This window comes from Rhipicephalus sanguineus, chromosome 1 (assembly GCF_013339695.2).
Source record: "Rhipicephalus sanguineus isolate Rsan-2018 chromosome 1, BIME_Rsan_1.4, whole genome shotgun sequence".
Taxonomy (NCBI): domain Eukaryota; kingdom Metazoa; phylum Arthropoda; class Arachnida; order Ixodida; family Ixodidae; genus Rhipicephalus; species Rhipicephalus sanguineus.
In genome coordinates, this window is record NC_051176.1 from 46,192,890 (window position 1) to 46,219,079 (window position 26,190).

A 26,190-nucleotide genomic window follows, 5' to 3' on the forward strand; every position below is an offset into this window, starting at 1 on the left:
GTTTGAGCAGTGCGCTTCAAGTGTCGAGCTGTGACGCATGATAGTTCGGGCTCGTCCTGTGTGAGTTCTTTTCGTGCGTTCTTTGCTCTTGAGCGGCGCGCTGGAAATTTCGAGCTGCTTTCCGTTCTTCGCTTTACATTCTAATTTGTTGCTATCGCATTCATTGCTTCGCCGTGGCAGCGAAACTGTGACTTTTGCTTTTTCTTTTCGAATACGCGACTTATTTTCAGTGTGATTATAATGTTTGGCTCGCGTGTTCTCTGAAAAAAATGTTGCAGTGGCTTAGCTCGGCTATGCCAGGATAACGTAGCGTTAGCAAATGTTCAGCTAATTATTCTTAGCTTTCCTGATTGTCTAAGATTAGCCTGATTATCATGCTTACTGCTGCTCCAATGATACACACACGGCATACGTACTATGTGACACATGTACATTTATTTTGCCAGACAACTACTTCGGGATCCGATGAGTTAAGCTTCTCCGCTCTTCTGCGCCGTTGAGCAGCATTTGCCCTCTCCTTCTCCATGGCTATACCACACTGGCAAACGCCAGACAGAGGCGCTATCAAGCGGCTGCAGCGCCGCGTCAGACGGCGACTGCACAGCGAAGGCGAACAGCTGCGCGCGCGCCGGCGCCAATACGCCTGCCACGACTACGACGTCACTCCTCTGGAAAGCGCAGACCGGCGGCGGCGGAGTGCGCGGGAGGTGCCGGCTCCGGTGCGTGACATCACTGATCCTCGCGCATGCGCAGCACGGCTCTTGAGGAGGCACGCAAAACCTGCTCGGCTAGGTCAGTGTAGCTAACGCTACAAAAGTGTTTCAGGGCCCCTTTAAGGCGAAAGCCTTAGATGCCTCGTCAACTCGAAAAGTGACCGTTGGTGGCGGCGTCAACACGACTGATGCAAAAAATCATCGTTTGATGAGCTCACCACACGACGTCATCATGATGTCACAGGTCGCCACCACTTGTGACGTCACACGATGACGTCATCACATGACTTCGTCGCTAGGTCAAAAGCCCGGAGGCACTGCACCACCATCAGAAACGACGCTTGGGCATGTTGGTGAAACACTGGAAGCAGCGCAATAGAAGAATAACGCACAGCGCTGTGTGTGTGTCACTCTTCTATAGTGTCTTCTAGCGCGCCGTGCGGACTCTGAAAGCTTCTAGTGCCTCCGCTCCCGGAGGCAGTGCGAAATCACGCTGGGTGCAGAATGCTTTGGGGGAAAGGGGTCAATACAATAATCGACCGAAAATAATAAGAGGATGACTTTCGCTATAATTAGGGACGGTGCGACTTTTCAGTTAACGTATAGCTTTGAAAAATTATTTGGCGACACTGGTGATTCTCGCGGACTTGAGTGGATCAACGCTGCTCGTTCTTCTCTGACGAGGATCGGAAACAACGAGACGAAGACGCCTACTTCCCAACTGAAATTGGCCGACGGCCGATGGTTGGCAAATAAATTGGCAGCGCTTGGCAACCGGTATTGTTTACCGACCAATGGCGGCCCATAGTGGTGCCCTCATTGGCAACCAATTACGCTGGTTATTAGTTGGCCGAAGACGTTCGGCCAACGGTCGGCAAATGATAGGGAAAGAGTCCTACGTAGTGCCATGCTTTGCTACCTACCACGTTGGCTAGGTACTATGAGCCAGCGACAAGCCGACATTGCTATATATCTGTTTTTTTTTTCAACACCGCGCGCATTACTTCTTGGTCAGCTAAACATTCTTGAATGAGCGTCGGCTGCCATTTTGTTGCACTACATTATTCGCACAAGATTATTTGATCCAGCTGTGCACCGCCTCATGTCTACAATTACGGCCTATGGCCTTGGACCTATGTTAGCAGCCAAAGGTCGGCCGGTGTAAGGCCATTAACCTATCCCAACCTCGGCCTATGGCAGGCCAGGTCGGCCATGCACGTTGGGCCAGCGTAGAGCCGAAGTCGTTTTAACGCGATAGCGTTAGAGAGCTCGTGTCGTAAAAATTCCGGTGTCGGCGACGTTGGTTGTCAGCGAAAAATCGTCCGTGACCGAAAAAATTGATAAAGATGCAAATAAATAAACAATAAAAATCTTCGGTCCCATTGAGGATCGAACCCAGGCCGTTTGCGTGGCAAGCAGGTGTCCTACCACAAAGCCACGATGTTACTTGCAATTGCTTCGGAAAAAAAAACACTGCATAAATGACATGTAGTGGAAGGAGTCTCCTTAGCGCATTTTGTTCGGCAGGTGTCACGACTAAAATGAGCCCATTCGTCGATTTGTAGGCGCATTGGCGAGGCCATCAAGCTACGTTTTTTGCGCGACGCCATGCTTCGAAAAAGCCGGGATAGTGCAGTGATCGCCGCTAAAAACACACACGAACTTTCAAACAGCCCCAAAAGTGGACAACTATGTCCATCTAGTGGAAAACATATCAAGACAACGCCTGCTAACTAGAGGAGGCGTTGATCAAGCAAACAGCAAACGTTAGATAATGTGCTGCCATCTGTAAGGCATTGTGACAAATATGTCTCGACTCTTGCACAGGGAAGTGTTTTAGATCGAAAACCTCTACCATTACTATAGATACATCGCGCACGCGCTTGTGTGTCTGTGTGCGTGTGTGTGTAACAATACACATTAATAAGTATGCACTTAGTGGTTGAAGTGCGCACTAGGGGCCGGATTTCGCTATCGCGTTCAACTCTTAAAGGCGAAGCTTAAGGGTCCCCCAATGTTTTTCAGTTGGGTTACCCAGGGACCCGCAGTACCCGACACTTAAGGTCTTCTTTGCCGCGATGGCTATAAACACCGCGTGCAAATGCGATGCGTTCTGGCGATATCTTGCAGCACTGAGGTAATTAACCTTGCTTTGCTGTTCGAAGGACGGGCACCATCACAAGTGAGGTCAACTGCTGTGAAATTGACCTGAGGGCCGCCACCAAGCGAGTTCTTGCAGGCTTGTGTGGCCGCTGCAGGGCCAAGGTCGGCTGCTGTGCATAACGGGCATCGCAAGAAACAAGAAGCCATCTTGAATTTATTTACGTGCTAGCGCATCTCAATGTGTTTTTCGCAAGTTGCACTAACGCACTCGTCTCGATCGGCGTTCAGAAGCGGCCGCTTTCGAACGTAAAAGTACGTGCCAACAAAAAAAGCTACGCACAGCAAGACTGCCACAAAACACACGTAAAGGAACAAGTTTGGACTGTGGTCTAAAAATTGACCGACTAGAAGAGGCGGCGATAGTGCGCCGATACCAGCTGTGACTATAACGATAGACATCATTTTGTTGCTGATATTGACGTAGGCGACGGTCCATGCGACCACGGCCGCGTACACTGGGGCTTGTCCGATGCCCATGAGCGCACTGCAGGCCCAAAGCACGGCGCCGTTGACCGAGCCCCACACCAGGAACACTGCGGCCGTGACGACCAGGATGACGTGGGAGAGCAGGAGCATCTGAAAGGGCGACATCTTGAGGGTGACCAACGCGGCGGCTAGGCGGCTCGCCGCGAAGCAAAAGAAGTAGACGGCCGCCACCCGAGCCGCCGCAGACTTGGTCAAGTGCAGCTCGCTCTTGACGGCGAATGCGGTAAGCATCTGGGACGTCGTGCACTCCAGCGCCACGTAGACGCACACGTAGGCGCTCAGCAGGGCGAGCAGGATTCGGCCAAAGCGCACGTCCCCGGAAGACTCCTTCCTGCAGACGACGGTGGCATTTTCCTGCTTGACGTCCGCATTGTCGACCAAGTATAGCGCTACCATGGCAACGAGCAGGACAAGATGGAATGCGCTGGCTATGCCGAACGCGTAGTAAATGCGGCTCTCGTCCACCTCCGACGCGGGATAGCCGTTCGGATCCGTTAGGTTGAACAACGAGGTGGTATTATTGTGACCAGCAGACAGGAAAGGCTCGGCGATGAGCGGTGCCACTAGGCAGCCGACGCCGAAGGCCAGGTGGAAGACTTGCAACGCCGGGCTGCTGTTCTGCGGCCACAGCTTGATTATCCACACGTTCGCGCCTGAACAGAACAATGGCGTCGTTAGCTGTGGCCGCCGTTATCGCGGTATGGGCCTCACCAGTGTCGAAGGCACCGAAGCTGATCCCACCGAAGAAGACCATCACGTGCGCCAGAGGCAGGCTTCCGCTGAGTGGAATCATGAGCACCGTCACGCAGGCGATCACCATCGTCAGGATAGACATGGTTTGCACGTTGTACGTGTCGTACAGCTTTCCCCCTGGAAAAGACGGAAATTTCTCAACTTTAGCCCTTGGCGCAGGAGCCTTACTTTTCGTCCCAGTCGGATCGGTTAGATACCGCGACCAAGAAGTGTCCACCGGATGACCGCACCTAGCAGGGAGCCCAGGAGGCCGCCGACGCAGCGTGTGGTGATGAGGTGTGACACGCTCGATATGTCAGAACCATAGATCTCAACCAGGTCCAACAGTGCCACTCCAGTCAGGGCCAGGATGAGACCCTGCACGCCAGAAGGTCTCACTTACTCATGTGCGCGTGCCAAGCCTGTCGGACCACCATTGTTTAAATATGGCCACGCAGGTCCGCAACGATAACGGCGGCCGAACAACCTTAATGCTGCGTTCCAAGAACTGGCCACCTTTGCTCCCGGAATGCCGAGACCAAAGGCTACTAGGGAGGACCTTGCGCACGCCTAAACTCGCGTCTTTCAACAGCACCGGCCAGATACGGGTGGGAAGGGATAAACTAGCGAGTGTCTTCACGACTGCCCCTGTTAAGTATCATGATTCCTTCCATTGTGTCCACATTGACTTTCATTATAGTTACTGTATTATCATTTCTGTCGATGCAGACTTTATGGCTGAATTTTGTATTTGTTGCTACCAGTGCTTCATTACTGTTCCCTATTCTTTCCATGCATTCTTCATCGTAGGACCCCCTACTGTGAGTCTGTCAAATGACTGGGAAATTACCGGCGGAGTTTTCGTTGCATACTATGACATTTGTTGGCACTTAACGGCCTTTAACTTTCACAGTGATGCATTCCTTCTCTCGTTTGTCCTCTGAGCGTAGTTTGGCGCGCAAGCGGAGCTCATCCGCAGTCGAAGCGGCACTCATGTAATGTGAGTGAGTGCCCGCAGCATCAAGTCGCCGCTGCTGCGGGTTTGTCAAGCGGCTGATCCCAAGACAAAGCTTGCTGAACCTCGACACCGGGCTGCACATTTGTTGGTGTGGAGCTGCTGATTTGTGATTATGTCACGTACAAGTATTTTGGGCAACTTATATCCGAGTTTCAGCCCATAACGAACGACGCGGCCGCCAGGCTGGCATGGTCTCATTTGACGCACTATAACTTGTTAACAACCAAAATAATGCAGCGTTTTTTTCTGCACAAGGGTAGACGACGTCCTTGACTTCAATCAGAGGGATTTAAAAAAAAATTAAAAATGGCCTTTTTGAGAAAATCATTTTCAAATTTCGGCGTTTTTGGTAAATCACTTACGTTTGAGCCCAATTATGAAGTAAAACGGAGCGCGACAAAACCACGCAAATTATTGTAAAAGAGAGCGAAAGTATGGAAGTTAATATGAACCGATTTTTATTATCCTCACTTTAACTTGCTTGCATCAATAAATTCCTGAAATACAGGTATTTTGTGCGATTTGCCAAGTTTGTGATTTTTTTCTTCAAAAGTGCTTCGACAAGCAAGGAAAATAATAGACTCATAAGATTGTATTTCACTCGTTCTTTAAGGGAAATAAATATTGTGACGAAGAAGTCCCTAGGTGCGCTCAAAATTCAGAAATCGCGACATTGGCGGAAAACCGTTTTTTGCGGCCAAAATTTGTATATTTTTTTTTCAGGCGAACAAAATTTTTTTTCGCATAACTAACTGCGAAACCATTGTTCTGGGTTTAATGCCTAGACCTACAGTAAATTTCGTCAGAATCGGGAATGGTGACCGGGACCTCGTGTTCGATCTTATCTGGACACACCCACTTGCAAAAGATGTCCCTCCCAGCCTTTGACCTTGCAGACAATTTGCTTGAGATATAGCGCTCTCTCCCTGAAATCTGAGGCCCTTCAGAAAAGAGGACAGTACAAAAGCGAAAGCTATACTTTTCGTTTCAAATGTCACTGATGCAGAGCACGAGCTTTCTGAAATGCTACGGGTTGACGCACCGCAAATGTTTTGTTATGCTGGGCATTATGTGCAAAGTAAAAGAATCATATTTACTTATGTCGACAATTAGGCGGAAGCCGTTGACAACAATGTATAAATCCGATTGCTCGACGATGATCACGTTACAAAAAAAAAAGAAAGCTCGTTTTTGTTATCTTCGAAGCACGATTTTTATTTTTAAATCATTAAAAATAAATCCTATATTTATAAAAACAAAATGGCCGCCATGGCAATATGTCCCCCCCGCCCTTGTGATTTTTCTGGATGTACGCCACTGCACACATCGCTGTATGTACTAGTAAGTGCAGCAATGTGTGTGTCGCCCTTCTTTGTCGCCGTCTTCTACTGCGTTGTGTTCGTTCCACTGTAAGATGATTCCTTGCCTTTTGTGTATCGCTGCTTGGCTAACAATAATAAGCTTGAAACCTTACATTTCTAACGCTACAGACGTGCCACAAACTCGAGTTTATTATGCAGTGCAACTTTTAAAACGCTTACCACAATAAAGCGTGAAATTGCGGTGCTTCAGTGTCATTCCTCGGTCAGAATTCGCGCAGGCAGAATAGTCCCCGGAAAGCTCGCATTATGCGCTGAATTAATCTGTCAGGATCACTGAAATCACACCTTCAGTGATGAAGGAGTGTAAAGCCACGCTCATTACGAGTTGCTTCAAGGGAAGCCTGATAGAGGTTAATGCGGTTGTAATGCGGTCCTCTGTATGACGTTTTGGCGAACCAAGTAGCACATACATAACAACGTTTCATAAGCTCTCGCCCAACCGTGTTGCGTCATGCTCGCAAAGTGTATCTCACCATTCCTAGACAGCCGAGGCTGAGGTTGCACGTACGCCCCAGCTTGAGCCACAGCTGGACGCGAGGAGACAGCATCCTTGCAGCGTTGCCGTGGTTCCTGTCAGGGCCAAAGGAGTCGAGTCTCTTTGTCGCAAAGGGCTGTTTCATGAAAGGCGCTTATCTCTAGCTTATCCTCTGCAACAATTGCCCCCCAATTCCGGGCTTGCCTAGCATTACGGCAGCAATCACTTCACTTCTCCGACTTTTTTTTTTTAATTTATGTCTGAAAGGCGCGCCTCGCTTTCCACGTGTCACTCATTCCTTGCACGCTATATATCATCGTGTACCAGCTGGAAAAAGAAAGCATTGATTGCGGCTAGTCGTCACGCTTACATTTTTTTGCGCGAAAGACGACTACAAACACAAAATACGAGACACGCCAGTTCCAGTTTAGCGCCGCGTCCTGTCTGTCCTTTTTCCCGCTAATTAGCTATGCGCCTGAAGTATAGACACGCAAGTGCGGGCTCGCCCACTGCGTTCAGAGCACAACTAAAATACGTGTCTTGCAAAGAAGGGGCGCAGTCGCTTCGTGGGAAACACGTACGCCCACACAGACCTGGTTTCCTTTCAGCGTGAGCGAGCAACCCTGCACAGCAGCGCACGCAGCTGTTCGCCGCCACCTGCTGGTGCATATCAGGCATGCGCATTTAGGAGTGGCAATAAACAAACAGAAGCCTCGGTGTTGTGCGGCCGGCTGTAGGACGTAATTCACCCGGTAGAGCGAGAAATACCGACGGCGAAAGAAGAAGACAGCGCCAGCACATGAGTGATGCGTGACTCTTTTCGGAGAGTTCTGACTTGCCACGTACAGGACTCTCTCTAAATACTCACGGTGACTCTCTTCGTGGGTCAGGGTCGGCTCGCTGTAGGAGAGTCCCCTGAGCCTCTAGGAAGAGTGGAAAGACTCTCATCCGAAGGCTCACGTTACCACTTATACGGAGTCAGACGACTCTTGCCGGTAACACTCCTACGGGGGTCAAGTGACCCACACCGAAGCGTCAAGCGACTCCACAAGTATTTTAAGCTAATCATTTTGATCCTTGCCCTACTTTTGCGCGACTACTGTTAAAAATAGTGGAGTATTTATTCATTTTAACCAAGTCCAATAATACTTGACGTTCTGCCTAGCGACTGCAAAAAAAGAACAGTTCAATTTTAGAATTACTTTAATAAAACTCGTCAAAACAACACATATTTCCCAGCAAGGATATAGAAAGCGCGAGAAGACGGTCAGTGATTTCCAATCAAGAAGTTAAGGTATTCCTCATTTACATGCTTGTATGAGTATAGCCAACTAAAATGTGTGACTGTGATGTGCACAGTGTCAATCATAGGAATAAATATAGAAACATGATGCCGATTTGTGCTGTTTATTTATAAACAGCACAAATCGGCATCATGTTTCCATATTTATTCCTATGATTAAGAATAAATCAAAAAGTGGTGACGGCTGGAGGCATCAAACTTGTGGCTTGATAGGTTGTCGCTCCTGTTCAGCGTGAGCACCATGAAAAACGGTATCTGAAAAGCAGAATGTGATATTACGATGAGAAAATGAAATTGCAGTAAAGGTTAGCAAAACCTACACAATAGGTGGTTCACACCGACATAATAAAGGCTAACAACAAAACAACAAATGCAAACAGGCATGGTAAGGAACCAAGTTTTTTGCCGTTATCGTGTAAAACACAACTTGCAAATAGTAGCTTTTGTAACACGTCACTTGGCGACAAACTTGCAGCACAAAATGATGTGAGCCTCTTTTAAACAAGAAAAGAAATTGGTTTAGGCTCCTTTGCGTGGGTGCCACTCACCTCTTTTCCTACGTCGTCTTGTCCAACCAAAGGAATGTAGGACCGACTGCCTCGTTGACAGGGTGAACGCCGTTGTTGATTTTCCCATCACGAGCGGTGAGGAGCCAGACCAGAGCGGCACTTTTATTTCCCCGAGTGTGGCTGCCAACTGGAGTGAAGAGGCGGGAGAAGTGATCCGGGATTCTGGGAATAACCAAAACACACACATTGATTATTTGTATTTAAAACCACCCTTTGTTCAACACACCGTTATTGTACACACATCTGCCACGAGTGTTTCGTTGAAATTTCGCAACAAAAACAAATTTTCACGTAAAAGGCAGCGGGAACCTCGTCTCGCAATAGGCACTGGCTATACACGAATGAAAGCACTTCTTTTCTGAGAAATAGCTTCAAAATTTGGTTTCAGAATAAACACGGCTTTGCGCCGGCATATCCAGGCACCAAAGCACATCCTCCGGCAGTCAGGGGCACGCCGTGAGCGGTTACTGACCGCATGTTTTACAAACGTAACCCATCCTTAAATACTAAGATAAACACATGCGAGTACGAGGGCCCGAGCGACGCCCAGCGCGTACGTACGCCGTCTAGGTCGAGGTCAGACATGTCATATGCCAGAATTACCGCACATAGCTCCCACAATCACGTACACTCACTCGATTCTGTCATAACGACCAACGTCATCGCAGTGTATGCAAACCACGAAAACAGCAAACAGAAACGAGGGAAAAGAGTGCATGGCGGCGGCCGCAACAACGCGTGCCGTCGAAAGTCTAGAGCTTTTTCACTTTACCGGCGAGCGCGTGTCCCACTTGAATGGCTACGGCGTACATTCTGGAAGCACCGTACTAAATCTGCACCTCAAACTACTGCCTTTAAGCCAACAAAAGCCATTATATATAGTGCGTCTGAGCGTTCTGTGCACAGGCATTTTTTTTTTTCACGTTCCCACGCGCGGAAGCACGCTGCACACTCAAGGTCGATGGAAATGTTATTATGAAGTAGACTAAAGTGCATCTGAAAACGACATCTTGCACATTCAGTAGTGCAGACAGAACGTGCGATCAGCAAGAAATGACCCTTGATAATTGTTTGCATCGCTCACCATAAGGGAGCTTGCACAGCAACGCGCATAACGGTGGCAACTCGTTAACTGACAGCTTTAGTTGGGCATCCGCAACAGCCCTGCGGACACAGGCTGCTGTTGGAAATGGCTGGCAGAAAACTTCTGCATAGCTGCTGCAGACGCCCAGCTAAAGCTGCATAATTGGTACCTACGAAAGCAGTACACTCACCGTTAAAGGCCAACTCCGGTGATATTTTGGCCATGTCAAAGTAATGGTGCTTTTATGTTCCTGAGACGCTCCTGTCACAGGCCCGGTAGCAGAAACACTCGGCAAATCGGAGAATAATTTTAAATAAACAAAAAAAAGCGCAACACCGAAACCGAAACCCAACCAAGCATACAATCTTCGGACAAAACCGGAAATCATGCAAGGCATGCCGGTCCCGCCAGCGCGTAGTATGAAAGCTGCGGAAGCGGCGAAGAGCAGACGCTCAGTTGAAAGGTGACTCCGTCGGAAATTTTGTGTGAGACTGACCGTGTCACGTGCACAAGCTGAGTTGTCGGAATATGACAGCTGTGATTCCGACGCATTTGGAGGCCAACTATAATGACCATTCCTCTTCGATGAAGTGGAACACACCTGTTTAGCTCTTTGCTTGCCTGGTTGCACATTCCACTGCCAGATGGCACCACCTGTCCAGGCAACTCAAGTTTGTGGGGCCGTGATCGGGTAAAATGCTATCGCTGAGAAGTTCGCGGACTAACTAAAGCTTCTTAATATTGCTATGGGAAGAGTGCATGAGTTTGGCAATAGCGGCGTTCAACATCGCGTTGGTACGGCCGAAGGAATTTAATATAAGCCAAGTATGAGCCACCTTTCGCACCATTAGGTTACGTTGTTTCGCACGATGCGCAGCTCACCGTGTACCGATAGGCCCTGGCCCGGTCACGATGCACCCTATATACGTTTTCAGCGGCAACCTCGAACCAGCGAACCGGGAAGCGATATTCGCCACCTGGTGACGAGAGTAGCAGGGGCAGCCGCCGTCTGGGCTGTTGCTTGCTTCTGCTTAGTTTGCGTTGTGCCTGTTAGATGCGAGCGACTTTTTGAGCTTACAAAGGCATTTTGGAATGTCCTTTAAGAACGCTTTTTCAACGGGGCATCACTGCGTTGTCTATGGTTGTACCTACAACCAAAAGAAACGCAATGCTGCAAGAAAACAGTTGTGCGGCACGCACAATGTCGCACAAGAGGAGTGCGGTTGCAACATCTATTTGTTGCATAGGTTTCCTGCGGATCCCGATTTGAGGCGACAGTGGACCGCCGTGGTGAATAGAAAAGGGTTTGTCCCTTCTTGATCTTCACGTGTGTGTTCTGCCCATTTTGTTGACGGCAAGCGCAGTGATAGAAATCCCGTTCCAATGCTTCGACTCGGATACAAGAGAAAGGTAAGACAACGTGCATGGCTCGCTAAACGCCACAAATCGCATGATACGAAATGTATTGTTTATAGGTGCTTAAAGGACGACGACGTATTGTAAGGTACGGAAGTGAACAGCCAAAGAGAAAGGTACTGCGAGCTTTCTTATCGAGAGAATTGTTGGTAATGGGCGGTTAATTTTTTTTAGAGGACTGCAGAGAACCTAGCACCAACCTCACCCGCCGCCGCTCTCCATGTCGACACTGGTGACGCCGAGTTTTTGGAAGACGCTGCTGGAGAAAAGGTTCAACCGTTTTTCTTTTTCTGTTCTGCGAGAGCTGTGCAATTTCCGAAATGAGTAATTCCGCGAGCTAACCTTTTATCATCACGCTTTACAGTAAGGCGCCGTCACCGAGGGGCTGCTCCTGCTGTGTGCTGCCGCTTCTATGAAGGTACGCAGCCTCGAAATTATGGAAAGCAGATTTCCTTCCCAGAAGGCTACTGCCTTTAGTGAATAGGTGAAAGATGCAAATAAATCAGCGTACGGGCCAGCGTACAGAGCTTTTCCATTAGATCGCACCACGCTCGCACGATCACTAAAAATCTGTGAACGGCATTCTTTCAAATAGCAAATTGCGGTGCGGAGGGGTTGATAAAAATGTGCTACCCGGACAACCCTGCTGATTACTGATAAACGTGCTTTTACTAGTTATCTCGCATGCACGGTGTCAGACGCTCCTCCACTACATTTGCACAGCGTTGCAAAGCTTGTTGTCAGCGATGTTGCGCTTCACAAGTCCTTCCTCGTCCGATGTATTATTCGGAATTGTAAGTCTATGCGACAGTGCTTGATATATTTCAGTTGTGTATCTGCTTGGAACAACCAATTGAACCAACAAGTGAAGGAAAACGTAGGGGACATGTAATTTGTAGTCATGGGCGTGCGCAGGGTTCCCCTTCAGAGGGGACGAAGGTTCGTCGCAGCGCCCCCCCTCCGAATTAGGTCAATGTATGGCGCTGACATTGCGCCCCCCCCCCCTCCCCTTGCCGCAGCGCCCCCCTCTCTATTATTCTAATGTGTGGGACTGACTTTGCGCCCCCCCCTCTTAGATAAATAGGGGGGTGGCCGCCCCCCTGCCCCCCCCCCCCCTGTGCGCACGCCTATGTTTGTAGTTTTTGTTAGTGCAGTACGTAAAGGGTGAAGGAATTAAAGTGGACGAAGAAAGATCTTGGCACCGGTGGGACCCGATCTCCCGACCTTCGAGTCGGCGCAGCATCTAGCGCAAAGTCGTGGCTTTGGGCTTCACCGTCATCAAGTCATTTTTTCGTCTCCTTCATGTTGTAATTACTACGCTTGCAATAAAACTTACAAATAACATCTCCTCTGCTTTCTATGGCCTCACAATCTGTTGGTTAAATTGGTTGTTTCCATATGTATATTTATTTATTTATTGCAAGGATTATTTATTCACTTCCTCTCCTCACCTTTACATACTCATCAAAATCTAGATATGCGATTGTGGGGCTCTGGTGGAGGAATAAAAGCAGCGACTTGTGGTTTGAACGTTGCCTCACAATACACACACGTGCAGACGCATACACACACATAACAAAAAGAACATAATGCATGGCTGCGCTAAGAAACACGGACAACGAAGAAATGTACAGAGGACGGGCGCCCGTCCTCTGTACATTTTTTCGTTGTCCGTGTTTCTTAGCGCAGCCATGCATTATGTTCCAAGTATACACCAACTAGCCCAAACGAAAGCGTTACTGACAAAAAAAAAGCACGCATGGCATTACATATATATATATATATATATATATATATATATATATATATATATATATATATATATATATATATATATATATATATATACACAGAGAAAGAGAGAGAGAGACTACATGTTCATTTGTTTCTTTCAGGAGCAGGAAGACGAAAATGGTAAAATTGCGGCCGCAGATACCATCATACAACTTCACCACTTTAATGTAGGCACTACTTCATCTATTTAAATCTACTTTGAAGCTGGTCTACAACACTAACGTAAAAGCAATGCATTGAAAAACGCTGTTTTGATACTGCTGCAGGTGCCAGAGATAGCTCACACTGCTGCTTCTGAGGAGCGTCTGTGGAGTTCACGGACCGAGGCACCAAACTCACCATACACAGGCATTGAACTCCAGGAACCATGTGTAAGTGTAAATGCTATGACACTGGTACGATTCTGTGCAAACTTAATAGATTACAGCAAAAGTTACACCTGTACTTTCGTGCTATGTTCGATATTCCTCTCAGCAACCATGGGACATGGGACCCATGGTCACCAATATCAGAGTGCATGAGTATTATTACATTTGTCTGTAGTATATATATGCACATTATATTAACATGAAAACGAAACTGGAAGATCAGTGGTGCATTCCTGCACAATGTGAAAAAGATTTCAGAAAACATTGTTTTCATTCAACTGCAGATAGCTCAGACAGCTCACTATGTCACTTCTGGTGAGCAGGACAAAGGCACCGTGGTGCAGGACTCCCAGAAAAGTGGAAGTGAACACCAGGAACGGTGCATAAGTGTAATTGCTGTGGCACTTATAGGCTTATGTGCAAACGTTATAGCTTACAGCCAAAGCCAAACCTGTACATTCATGCAATGGTCAACACAGCGCTGCCCTGGGGTCACGCGTGTAAGCACTTGTGGCCAAAATCAATTGCCAAAATGCACCATTATTAGATTTGTCAGTACTATATTTGCCTACACTGTATGAACACGAAGACTAAATTCAATGATTAGCCATGCTTTCCTGCAAAACGTGGGCAAGGTACACTATAACAAACAGGTTTCAGCGCAGCAATGTTTTTTAAGACAGGAGTACCACAATAAAAACATTGTTTTCACCATTCTGCAGATGCCTGAAACGGATCTCGGTCCTGCTTTTGGAGAGCAGAACAAAGACACTGAGGTGCAGGACTCCCAACACAGGGTCGGTGGACACCAGGAACAGTGTGTAAGTGTAAATTTTATGGCACACTGGTACGCTTATCTCCAACCTTTATAGCCTAGAGCAAATGCCACCTGTGCTTTCGTGCAACGGCCTACATACCACTTAGCACCCCGAGGTCAGGTGTGTAAGCACCGAAGGTTGCAAACAATTGGCCAAATGCACAAGTATTATTACATATCTGGTTAAACTATAAAATAAGTCTTTAGCACTACTTTATATCATCAGTGAGAAACCATGGCCTTAGCTCTAGGACACCTATAAAAGTTCTAAGGGCTGCTGGTTCTGATCACCTAATTCTTTTCCCTCGTGTTTCGCAACTATGCGCCCTGCTTTAGCATTTTGAACAGGTTCTGTTGGCCTTTTGGTGTGATACCCACTTTTCCTTTCTTTTGCATGTCATGATGGCTTTATAGTAATTGCTTCTGATATGTGTGCACGATGTGCACATACAATTAATGAAAAACTTTATTAATCTTCCCTAGATCCTGAAACTTTTTTTACAAGCATTGCACATTACACAGTGTTCTTTTCAGTGATGCTAACAGTAATACAACCACTGGAGCACGGTGCACGAGATGTCCTGATGGTAGTGCATCTAAGCTTAATGGTGCATTGATGTGTTTGCTTTTAGAATTGTTGACCTTGTACAGCAGGCTACACTAATAAAAGGACAACACAAAGTAAAAACAGCAATGTCATAATGCTCCAGTGTCGGTTAACGACAGAAGCAATGTCCAAGGTACTGTACCATATGAAATGTGGAACTAGAAAACTTGCCATGTGTTGTATGATACAACCGAAACCTCCGCTAAACATGGTGTGGGGCAAAAATGGGTGGTGGCACTGAAACGCTCTGTTTTATTGAGCAATAAATTGATCCGTATCCTAGGCATGAGGAAAAGGCCAAAAGCAGAATGAAAGAAGACAAGGCTGATGACACAGAAGAGTCACTGATTGCTAGCAAGCGCATTTATTTTGCTCTCACATATACATGCCAAATACCTCAAGTTGAGAACATTTATGTGAGCAGGCAGCATGTGCAACTTTCATAGTTCACCTCACACGATTTTGCACTTGGCTTCGTATACACAAACTTGATCACTTTTAAAGTGCAAGTAACATGTAGGTGCTGCATAGTGTGATATACACAAGCACAGTGGCACCGGCATGGTAAAAAGTTATCATACAGTTGACATTGTAGTCCATGCCAACTCTTCATTAGAAATAATGAGCTGCCGGGATTTTGAAATCTATGCACTTTTACTTGCAGGTGCAAACACGTAACCAGTCGACACAGTGGGAAGACAGCCCACATGATGACCATACTTATGTTCAGCACTTACCCATCGGGTTCAAAGGGAAATCCGTTTCAGAATCGCTCTCCAGGGACGATATTGTATTCTACACCGGCCTATCTGAGACAATTTTTGGGAACTTGTAAAAGCAGTTTCAGCCTTGGCGAAGAAGCCAAGTGTCCTTACACGTGCTGACCAGCTGTTAATGTGTTAACGCGATAGCGTTAGAGAGCTCGTATCGCAGAAATTCCGCCGTCGGCGTCGGCACCGTTGGTTGTGAGCGAAAAATCATCATCTTGTCCGTGACCGAAAAATCGAAAAAGCTGCAAATAAAATAAATAATAAAAATATTGGATCCGGGTGAGAATCGAACCCACGCCGTCTGCGTGGCAAGCAGGTATTCTACCACACAGCCACGCCTCTGCTTGGAGCTGCACAGAAAGTAACTTTCATGCTTCTCAAAAATACGCGTCCTGTATACAGGTGTCACAGCACGACATTCAATATCGCAGTAATATTGCGTGGTACAAGCGTACATTGCCATCGGGCGTCACACCATGTCATTATCATAACGACTTTTTGGTTTAAGGACAGCCACCCATTACAGAAGGCACATTAGTGCGCGTATTCCTTTAAGACCACGTAGTGGGTGCATCGCAACTTCGAAAAAGTTTCTCGCGCATAATTGCCCCTGGTTTAAAGCATGCTACCCATTACATAAGGCACACATCTTAGTGCGCGCATTCTGTTAAACACTCGTAGTGTTCGAAGTGCGCACTCGGGGCAGGATATCCCTATCGCGTTCAACTCTTAAAGGCGAAGCTTAAGCGTCCCCCCAATTTCTTATGAGGCTTCGCCTGGGGCTCTTGTATGGACATCTTGCACGAATATTCAAGATCTCTGTGTCCTGTGTATGCAACCAGGTGTCATACTTGCTCGAACTGCTTAGCAGAATTATGAAGCACGTTGTGATCTGGCTGCCAAAATCGCTCATTCAGAACAGCATCCCACAGTCCTTTTTGGAAAATGGCCACAGTGACACAACTTGCATTGTTGATTGCACCGAGGTGTCCTTGCAGCGCCCCAGAAAGCTAATAGCTAGGGCGCAGACATTCAGCAGTTACAAAGCACACAATACTGTAAAGTTTCTTGTCGCTATCGCCCAAAATGGGTTCATTATGTTTGTCTCAAAAGCTTATGGAGGACGTTCCTCGGACAAGTTCATCACGAATGACAGCGGAATCAGCGACTTCCTGCTGTACGGTGATGTTGTCATGGCAGACCGTGGCTTCGCATTGACAGACGAGATGCAGCTACAAGGTGTTCGACTGAACATGCCTGCATTTACGAAACGTATGTGGCTCTTATTCAGCTTTGCTTTTCTGTGTTGCTTGTAATCGGAAGGATGCTAAAAGTGCAAAGAATTTCTCTGCTACAGTCCAGTTATAAGGGTGGCACAGCAACTGTAGTGCAGAAAGGTAGTAGGATGCTCTTTTTCCCATCAGGGTCCTTTATTACATTAGGAACACAGTTACTGCACCTAAATCCGCTCCATTCGACGGAAAACGTGCACGAAAGTCCTTCACTTTGCACTGCCAACTGAAAAATTGATGTGAACGGTCGCAGCTTTGGCAATATGTCGATCTGTGTGCCAACTGATGTTGTACAAAGGAGCTGTATCATTTGTGCGCAAAGAAACTAATGCCCATACCTATATACTATAATGTGCTTGGCTTGTTTTCTGTGTGTTGCTGCTGTATTGTTCTGCTGTAAACAACTTTTGTGGGAAATCGTGCCAAGTAGGAGAGCTCAAGTGGGGGCTAGTTGGTTGAACATCGTGACCATAGCAGCGTGGTACTAAGAAACACAAAAAGGACACAAGGACATCATTTGTACATCTTTGTTTCTTTTGTGTGTACTTTCTGTATCTTAGTAGTGCGCTGCAATAGTCGCGTGCCCAGCACTCTATTGTTGATTTTTCTTGCCACAAATAAGGATGCAGTAAATTGGTGCAATGATGCTTTCCACTAATTGCAAGAAAGAGTGACAAACCATGAAAAAACTGCATTCTGTGTACAAATATAATGACTAAAGGTTAGCTACAGGTAAAATTTTTTTTCCAGATGGCGTAGTTTGCCTTCGTAACATAAAGTAACAAACTACACGCATTGAGTAATTTTCATTCAAGTGTACCTAAAGTGCTTTATTTATCAGATGTATTTTTCTTAGGGACAAAAAAGATGGTGGGAGGGTATAGAAGCTAAAGGTATAAAATACCTGAAACAGGCCTGTGTAACGGTGACATAGCAATATAAAACTTCAAATACATAGTAAAAACCTCGCAGCGTGTAGCGAGCCTTTCTTTACACTATACAAAGTAAAAAAAGTAAAAGCATTATATGTTCATAATTGACTAAGAAATTTAAACGATACCTAACAATAGTGCTAAAAAATCCTTTCTATGCACACAGCAAATAACCAAAAGATATGAAATACTACACAATAAATGCATGGCAAGTGCACTTTAGACTGATATTGTGTGATATACAAGCAAAGGAAACACAGATTCAAAACAAATACATGGCAAGTACATTATGTACACATAAATGTACACGTATACACAATATGAGGTAGGAACATTTAGTCCAACTGGATAAACTGAAAATACCTGAAACAGACCTGTGTAACTGTGACATAGCAATATACAACTTCAAATACATAGTAAAAACCTGCCAGCGTGTAGCGAGCCTTTCTTTACACTATACAAAGTAAAAAAATGTAAAAGCATTATAGGTCCATTATTGACTAAGAAATTTAAACGATACCTAACAATAGTGCTAGAAAAGCTTTCTATGCACACAGCAAATAACCAAAAGATATGAAATACTATACAATAAATGCATGGCAAGTGCATTATGTACACATCTGTCCAAGTGGATAAACTGAAAGTGGATGCAGTGTATGACACTACCCTGCCTAGCTGTCTTTTTATAGAGGTTTGGACTCACATCAAAGTCCTAATGTCATCGAGCTTATTAGGATGTTGTTTAATGTGTCGGGGATTGCTTTCCGTAATTAGCCTTTGTTATTTTTCTTTGTTGTTCTTGCTATGTAATTTAGTGTTTCGCCATGGCTTAGTTTTATTACTGCTGTTAACCTATATGCAAACAGGATACATTAAATTTTTTTTAACAGTAATGTTGAAAAATTGCTTCATAGCACAGGATACATCAATTTCTAAGTGAATTTAGGCTGCATAGCATATATACGAAATACTGGGGCAGTGTGACATTCCCCTTGCCAAGGTTAGGAAGCTGGAGTCATTTTCACGGCAGCACGCTAACAATGAGCATTAGCATTGTTTGAAAGGACAAGTGCACGTTGACGTTGAAGCCAAGCTATGGTACTAACTTTGCAGAAATGTGCACAGTCTATTTACTGTGTCAAACACACTAGGTCTCTCTAGCCAATATGAGTAGGTATTCCTTGTGCTTTCAGGTCTCTGCACCCTTTTCTGTAAAATCATTTTGTTTTATAAAAGCAAAAACGTGTCTAAAACAAGTATGTTCTCAGAATATAAAAGTGATCGAAAACACCAGACCTAGCACATGTTGTGTTAATTGACTGCAAACCTACTGCTCTGTTAAATTGCAGGAAAACCACAACTGAGCAACAAAGAAGTGACGAGCACAAGACGAATTGCGTCTGTTCGAATTCACGTCGAGCGTGCGATCAACCGGATCAAGTCATACAGGATCCTTAAACAAGCACTTCCTGTTCACTCAAAGAAAATCATTAGCGACATGGTATTTGTATGCGCAGGACTCTGCAACATGAAGTCAGAGTTAATCAAGAAGCCAAGTGGTTAGGAAAATAACGATGCTTCATTCTGCACTTCTACATCCTAAAGGCCCCCCAACACCAAAGTTTGGAGATCAGGGGCGTAGCCAAGGGGGGGGGGGGGCTTGGGGGGGTCCAAACCCCCCCCGGAAGTTTTCAGTTTTGCTTGCGTATATATACACGCACACATACAAATCGCACGCACGAACATACTTAAAGTATGGTTGAACCCCCCCCCCCCCCGGAAAAAAATTTCTGGCTACGCCCCTGTTGGAGATGTTTGTGTTGCTCTGATTATCCTGCATGCTAAGGCACTTCTGACAAAACATCCATAGCGAACGTTACATTAAATGAGTACTGATACGAAAATTGTGTATATTGCGTCTTCTGTTGCAATGTGTACCTAATGACCCACTTTTCACTGCTGGAAACCTTGCTCTTGTGAGCGCAACAATATTTGAGCTGTTTCACTTTCATTTAGCATTAGGCATTCTTTTTTTTTTTGCACAGCTAGTCAAGCGACCACACGAAACAGTGATGCACACAGCAACATACATGAGCAATACTTAGGCAACCACGAGTACGTTAGGAGCATTGCAGTCAACACAGACATGTGATGTAGGTGGTTATAAAATGTTCACGCGAAATCCAATGTTGATGTTGATATCGCGATGTTGTCAGTTTTAGGCTAAGGCCCCGCCACGGTGGTCTAGTGGTTATGGCACTCGACTGCTTACCCGAAAGTCGCAGAATCGAATCCCGGCCTCGGTGGCTGCATTTTCGATGGAGGCGAAAATGTTTGGGGCCCGTGCACTTAGATTTAGGTGCACGTTAAAGTACCAGGGTGGTCGAAATTTCCGGATTCCTCCACTACGGCATCTCTCATAATCATATCGTGGTTTTGGGACGTTATATGCCAGATATTATTACTTTTGGGCTCAGTAGTGCAGCATAGACTTGAAAATTGTTTTTGAATATGTTCTAGGCAATATTTGTAAATGACTCAGATATATTACGTTGGGCAAGTGAGTGCAATGTTTTAGTGGTAGGGCACCCACCTTCCGATAGTGAGTCCCTGGTTTGTCCCCAGGGCTTGCCTGTTTTATTTTCTTTGATTGGCAATGCGCATGATCATTCATATCTGCTTTTCTTGATGTGTTACACCAAGTCATAAAAAATACTTAAGTCACCGCAGCCTTGAATTACAGAAAGTCTACTATGGTTGACATTGCATAGCATAAAGTTTCTATTCCATATACCAATGAATTTTGTTGTGGCTTCGAGTAGTGGGTGAGAACAGTTGGTAGTTTTCGAACTTCTCAATCACGAGCTTGCGTCATTACTCTGGTGCGTGCTTTTTTTTTCTTCTATGCGCTCTAGCAAGGGCGCTATAGTAATTTACTAAGCAACTCTCTCTGCTTATTGCTTTTGTAAATGTCACTTCGTGCCTGAAGTTCTTGCAGTTGCCTGTATGACTGGAACAATGGGTACAGCCCAGCCAGTTTCGATCAATGGCAAATGGTGGCCAAAGGCATTGCGAGAGGAACAGAATCACTACAAGGCAGCAGCCGTGTTTGGCATAATTGAAGTGTTGCAAATTGTTATGTACTGCTCAGGTACATCGAGGTGTGCATCGCTGTGCATGTCTACCATGCGGGGAAGCAGTTCTGAAAAGTAGAATTTTTTAAGCCGTGGCATATTTTTGTCTATGTAAGCAGCATCGAAAGGAACCTCAATAAGAATATCTTTCTGGGCGCTCCATTGATAGAAAAAGCAGAGGGACTTTTTGGTGCAAAGCAACTGGAACTGAACTTGACTGTAGTAGCCATTTGGGCCGTTCTCTGCCAAAACTGGCATGTCATCTTTGCTCAGCCTGACATCATGCTTGCCATGCGCTACTAGCTGCGTAATGTCACTCACGTGCGGGCACTTTATTTCAAGGATAGCATTTGCACTGTCTATCATGCCATCAGGGCTAGTCGAAAGCCATGGAAACTCTTTACTCACTACTGTGCCCACTTGTCTCACTGAAAAGCCTGTTTGCTTCGAAAACTGGGCACGGGCAACTGGTTCCATTTGTTTACCATGTTTTGTGGCTGCGTTACCATAAAACACCGGGCATAGCATTTTTGTTGCAGCTTTTTCTCCTGACGTAGTGTGTTTTTTTGGCACTTTGGCAACATTTGATGCAGTGAGTCGCACTTTCCGCGAAAACAGCCACAGCTTGGAGGACTGGTCGGCGGTCTCTATGCTGAGAGCAGCAGCAGCCGCATCAGACAAAGCAACATACTGGTTGTAAAATGTACTGCACAGTAAACAACAATTAGGAGCATCGTCTCCTTCGTGGTCACCATGTATTCTAATCACCACAGTATCAGCTGCAGGAGGCTGTTCTCGTGGAGGGGCACTCAGCGTCTCGTACAGGAGTGTACCTGCATACAAACACTCGGAGTAAGCACCATGAAAAGCAATTGAATTACGTGACCGGCGACCATAATACTATCAACAGCACGAGCTGGTGGGCTGCGCTTATGGAACATGCAATGCAGATTAACACGCAGCAATAAAAAGGTACGACAAACCTGAGCTCATTTCCTTTTTATCAAGCGTATTGACAAAAAGGACAAATGCTATACACACCAAACATTTCTCTACACAACCATAGTTTTGCAAATGTTGCAGAAATCTAATTTGCCAATACAGGGTGCTCCTACAATCATTTGAAAACCTACATTCTTTCTGATATTACTGCTGTTTTTTGCCTACAAAAGTTGCAACTCCAATAATGCAGGTCTGTTATAATATGGCCATGTAATATTAATGCCAATAATAGCTGGGGTTTTACGTCTCAAAGCCACCTCAAAGACGCCCGTAGTAGAGGGTTCTGGAAATTTCGACCACCTGGGGTTCTTTAACGTGCACCGAAATCTAGGTACACGGGCCTCCACATTTCACCTCCATCAAAAGCCGCCGTGGCCGGGACTCGATCCCGCGACCTTCGGGTCAGCTGCTGAGCACCGAAACTGCTAGACCACCATGGCGGGGCGGCCATTTAAGTATATAGTCCAGCTGTCAGTTGAATGTCATTTAAACTTGTCTACAAAAAGTAGTGCCCTTAGCATAACGGAAACATTCTCACACAAAACACATTTTTAGTACTGCCTCTGCTTCTGGAGCAGTGAGCTGACCAAGTGTCATCTGTGCATGAAACATGTACCCCACAGCATGTAGATGCTGTTTTACTATCTAATTATGCTAGTGGCACAAGAAATTTATACCTGGCCTTGCATTAACCACGTTTAAATGTGTCAAAAAAAGTTGGCAGATCTCACGTAATGTACAAGAAAGCATGAATGATGCACTTCCAACTGGCAAAAAAAATCTTTTTTAAGCACATCTGCATATACAAACGCCAGCAAGCCGGTCTTGTGGGCACATTAAGCCAAACTTGGCAAGTAATTTGAGCAATTATGCACAATTATCTGCCCACAAATAGTATACGTAATAGTAGTAGTGTAGCGTATGAAATGCGTACCAGGAATTTTGAAGAGGCAGGAAATGGTGACTCTTCGTGCAGCATTTTTACTTCCTCTGCCGTCGGTGGCACAAATGTAGGCCTTGAACGCTTCGCCGGCAGAGGATCCACAGTGCGTCGCTGCAAGTGAAAGTCAATGTCCTCAAGAACTGCAGGCTGCACATTTCTTTTCGTGCCAGAGTTCCAGGCTGCAGTTCGGTCGGTGCATGTTTTCGTGGTCAGTCCTTGACAAACTGCCATGTCTATTATCCACATGATTGCCCCAGCGTGGCTGCACACTTTGCCTTGGCCAGCCATACATGTGCAGCCAGCTGTTAATATTTCGCCACTTCTTATTGCACAAACCCATGCAGTGCGGGGTGTGCCACTTACAGCCTGCGAAGGTGACACTTCCCCCTTGACGTAGCTCAGCTCCGAGTCGATACTGTGGACGAACAGTTTTCCCACCCATCCGCTCTGAACATAGTTGTAGGACTCCAGCGACTTGTAACACTTTACGGCTTGGAGGTCGCATGCCTTACTGTTCAATAGGTAAAACACAATATCGGGAGCTCTCACAGCAGGTCACTCTCGCGTGTCATCCAGCCATGCCCCGACGTGATCGGGATGTTCATAGGATCGGCCGTCTAAAAAGAGTAAAAAAAAGTTAAAATTAGACAGAATGCGAGAAGCACCCCCAAACCTTATCATCTATCGACATTTACAGCGTTCAAAAACACATCGGGCACGGCATCGTAACAGCACAACAAACCGTTGCATGTAAAAATAGCGACCGCTCGCCTTAGACTACAGCGCAATTGTGGCGCTACGTTCAACGGGCAAGCGGAACGGAATGCGAGCGAAAATTCCAATCTCATCTTGCTCCGCGAGCACGCGAGTTTGAACGCAAAAGCGGTGAAATTGGTTGTCGCGCGACAGGTCGCTAGCCTATTTGCTCGGTGGTTGAAATATAGAATCTATTGCCTGTAAACGTACATTAGTCGCGTTACAGCTTAACATCTCATTTTTGAGTTACTGCTACATGCATCAAGAGAGCCGACGCTCCATCCGTCACTGGAGCCGTCGCTTGCACGGGGTTCGATTCGCAGGCGACGAGTGCCTTTCCGTCAGGTCGCTCATCACTCTCACGTTCAAATTCGCGTGCGTGAGCGAGAAGGTAAAACAGAAACATGATCAGTGGTCTTACCTCCCAGGTCGATGGTTTTCTTGGATGCGCCAGCGCACAGTTGCGCGGACTGGGGGGCTGCCAACGCCATCCGGCCCGCGAGCACGGATGTGGAGCGCGCACCGCTAACGCACCAACACGCAAAACACTGGTGATAGCAGCTGTCTTGTCAGTTATGTAGGATCCAGGTATCCACAAATCAACAAAACTAACGTTCCCGCAAGGCTTGAGCAGAGAGAACACAAGAGGTTGGTGACATACACATACGCATGCGGCTGCTGGCGGGAAACGCCTACCGAAAGTGCAGAAAGCCTGGAGAGCAAACAGCCCAAGATGGCGTCGCCGTCAGATGTCGCTAGCGGCGCACTATGGCGGCGCCCAAGGGGCCTTCAGTGAAAAGGTCTATATGGGCTACGGAAAGTGTTTCCGCGGTGTTCACGCATGTGCATTCTTTAGCCGGTATGGTATTACCGTACTTTCCGTGTGGTAAACCGGCATTGCTAGCTAAAACACTCTAATATAGAGACGCAGGGTAATCGTTAGGTGCGAGTGTTTTGTGACTGCCAACGGGGAATCGTGTGCAGCCCACAACGCGACACCACAATTGCCACCCATCGTACGCATTACAAGGAACTGAAATTCACACGCCCAGCCAACGAAGCGCTCGCCAAACACTCGCGATTGTTGCCTTGCGGATAGCAGACGCTCTAGGGGCCCCTCGGTTCCGTCACTTCCGCTTAACAAAAATGACGTCACGCACACAATGTTGCCAATAATTCTGTGAAACGAGGTGGTAAGAGTCGGGGCAATCAATAAAATTCATTTGCAATGAATCTGCGAATGTCTCCAGCTTGTAATTTGGCATAAATAACGGGAACGTGAAAAGGAACGTACCCAGGGAATTTTATTGAGATCCATGGACCTCGAAAAATCGCCGGAGTTGGCCTTTAACTGGCGCCCGTTGTCCCTGTGCGCAGCTCCATGAATATTCCGCTCGCCAAGCGTCACTTCGTGCACGGAGCCGGCGTCAACACCACCGAAGACGCGAATGAACAGACACGCAACCCGCGCAACCAAGGCAACCACGCAACGCATTCCAATAGACGAAGAGACTAAGAGAGGAGGTAGAAGCGGCGCGCCACCCCGGCTCCTTCGGCGAGCCAACGCGCCACAACGGCGCCAAAGGGCAAGCGCGCGAGATGTATGGCGTATACGGCGGCGCTTTCATCACGGAAGCCAATCGAAACGCGCTTCAGGAGAGTCCCGTGACTCCAGCCAAATTCCTAACTCTCTTTCTCTGCCTGTACCTTCCAAAAGTGGTCAAATGGACACCCGAAGAGAGTCACGCGGCCGTGACCCTATTTTGACTCTTTCTTTTTTCTTAGAGTGTAATATCACCACTCAAAGGAAAGGAGACGAAAGCACGCAATCAAATCAACCCAGAAAGTTCAACTCGTACAGGCGGCTAACACGCCAAAAACAGCACATCTTGCCTGACAAAGAGACGGACGGACAGAATATGATTCATCTGGCTTTTCAGGCCACATATAACTTAAAAGAAAGTTTTGTAGGTCCGGTGCACACGTATTTCAAGGAACCAAGAAGCACACAAAAATCTCACATTTTCACTGGTTAACGTTTCCCCCCGTGGTACGGAAGACACGTGCCACGGGGGAATATATATTCTTGCTTTTACGGGTTGAATCATGCTCTTTTTCCATACCACTCTTGCATGAATGAACACTGGGGCTTTGTGGGGATGTGCAATCATACAAGCACGCTCTTTCGTAAATAAAAATGTTCAGTTTGTCCTGTCCATCATAGCCCCAACAGACATAATAGCGGGTGTGAGCCACAGTGCGCAACGACAGCGGGGCCGCCTTGTGCAGCTGCAGCGCGGGGGCCGCCGTCATGGCCGAGTCCCGCGATGCAGGCAACGAGGAGCGGCCCATGATCACCCACGAGCCGGACGCCGAAGTCAAGGCCACGCAAACCACGCCGCACGTAAGACACAAATAACGCTGGAAAGGACCG

The 26,190-nt window shown here is 46.7% G+C and overlaps 3 protein-coding genes across 3 annotated transcripts; 2 read left to right on the forward strand and 1 right to left on the reverse strand.

Moving 5' to 3' along the window:
- Positions 1-2,995: 2,995 nt before the first annotated feature.
- LOC119390899 (sodium-dependent glucose transporter 1A-like) lies at positions 2,996-7,064 on the reverse strand. Its single transcript, XM_037658608.2, has 4 exons — positions 6,968-7,064; positions 4,346-4,472; positions 4,074-4,232; positions 2,996-4,015 (listed from the first exon to the last, which is right to left on the reverse strand). Exons 1-4 carry the CDS (start codon positions 7,040-7,042, stop codon positions 3,042-3,044), a joined length of 1,335 nt encoding a protein of 444 aa, XP_037514536.1. The 5' UTR covers positions 7,043-7,064; the 3' UTR covers positions 2,996-3,041.
- A 3,854-nt stretch (positions 7,065-10,918) lies between these two features.
- Positions 10,919-15,821, forward strand: LOC119390910 (uncharacterized). Its single transcript, XM_037658620.2, has 8 exons — positions 10,919-11,335; positions 11,401-11,457; positions 11,516-11,611; positions 11,706-11,759; positions 13,237-13,302; positions 13,402-13,506; positions 14,226-14,324; positions 15,592-15,821. The coding sequence occupies exons 4-8, from the start codon at positions 11,754-11,756 to the stop codon at positions 15,760-15,762; spliced, it is 447 nt and encodes a 148-aa protein (XP_037514548.1). The 5' UTR covers positions 10,919-11,335; positions 11,401-11,457; positions 11,516-11,611; positions 11,706-11,753; the 3' UTR covers positions 15,763-15,821.
- A 640-nt stretch (positions 15,822-16,461) lies between these two features.
- On the forward strand, positions 16,462-19,546 carry LOC119390920 (uncharacterized). The gene is made up of 2 exons (XM_037658632.2): positions 16,462-16,969; positions 19,271-19,546. Exons 1-2 carry the CDS (start codon positions 16,462-16,464, stop codon positions 19,483-19,485), a joined length of 723 nt encoding a protein of 240 aa, XP_037514560.2. The 3' UTR covers positions 19,486-19,546.
- Positions 19,547-26,190: the final 6,644 nt, after the last annotated feature.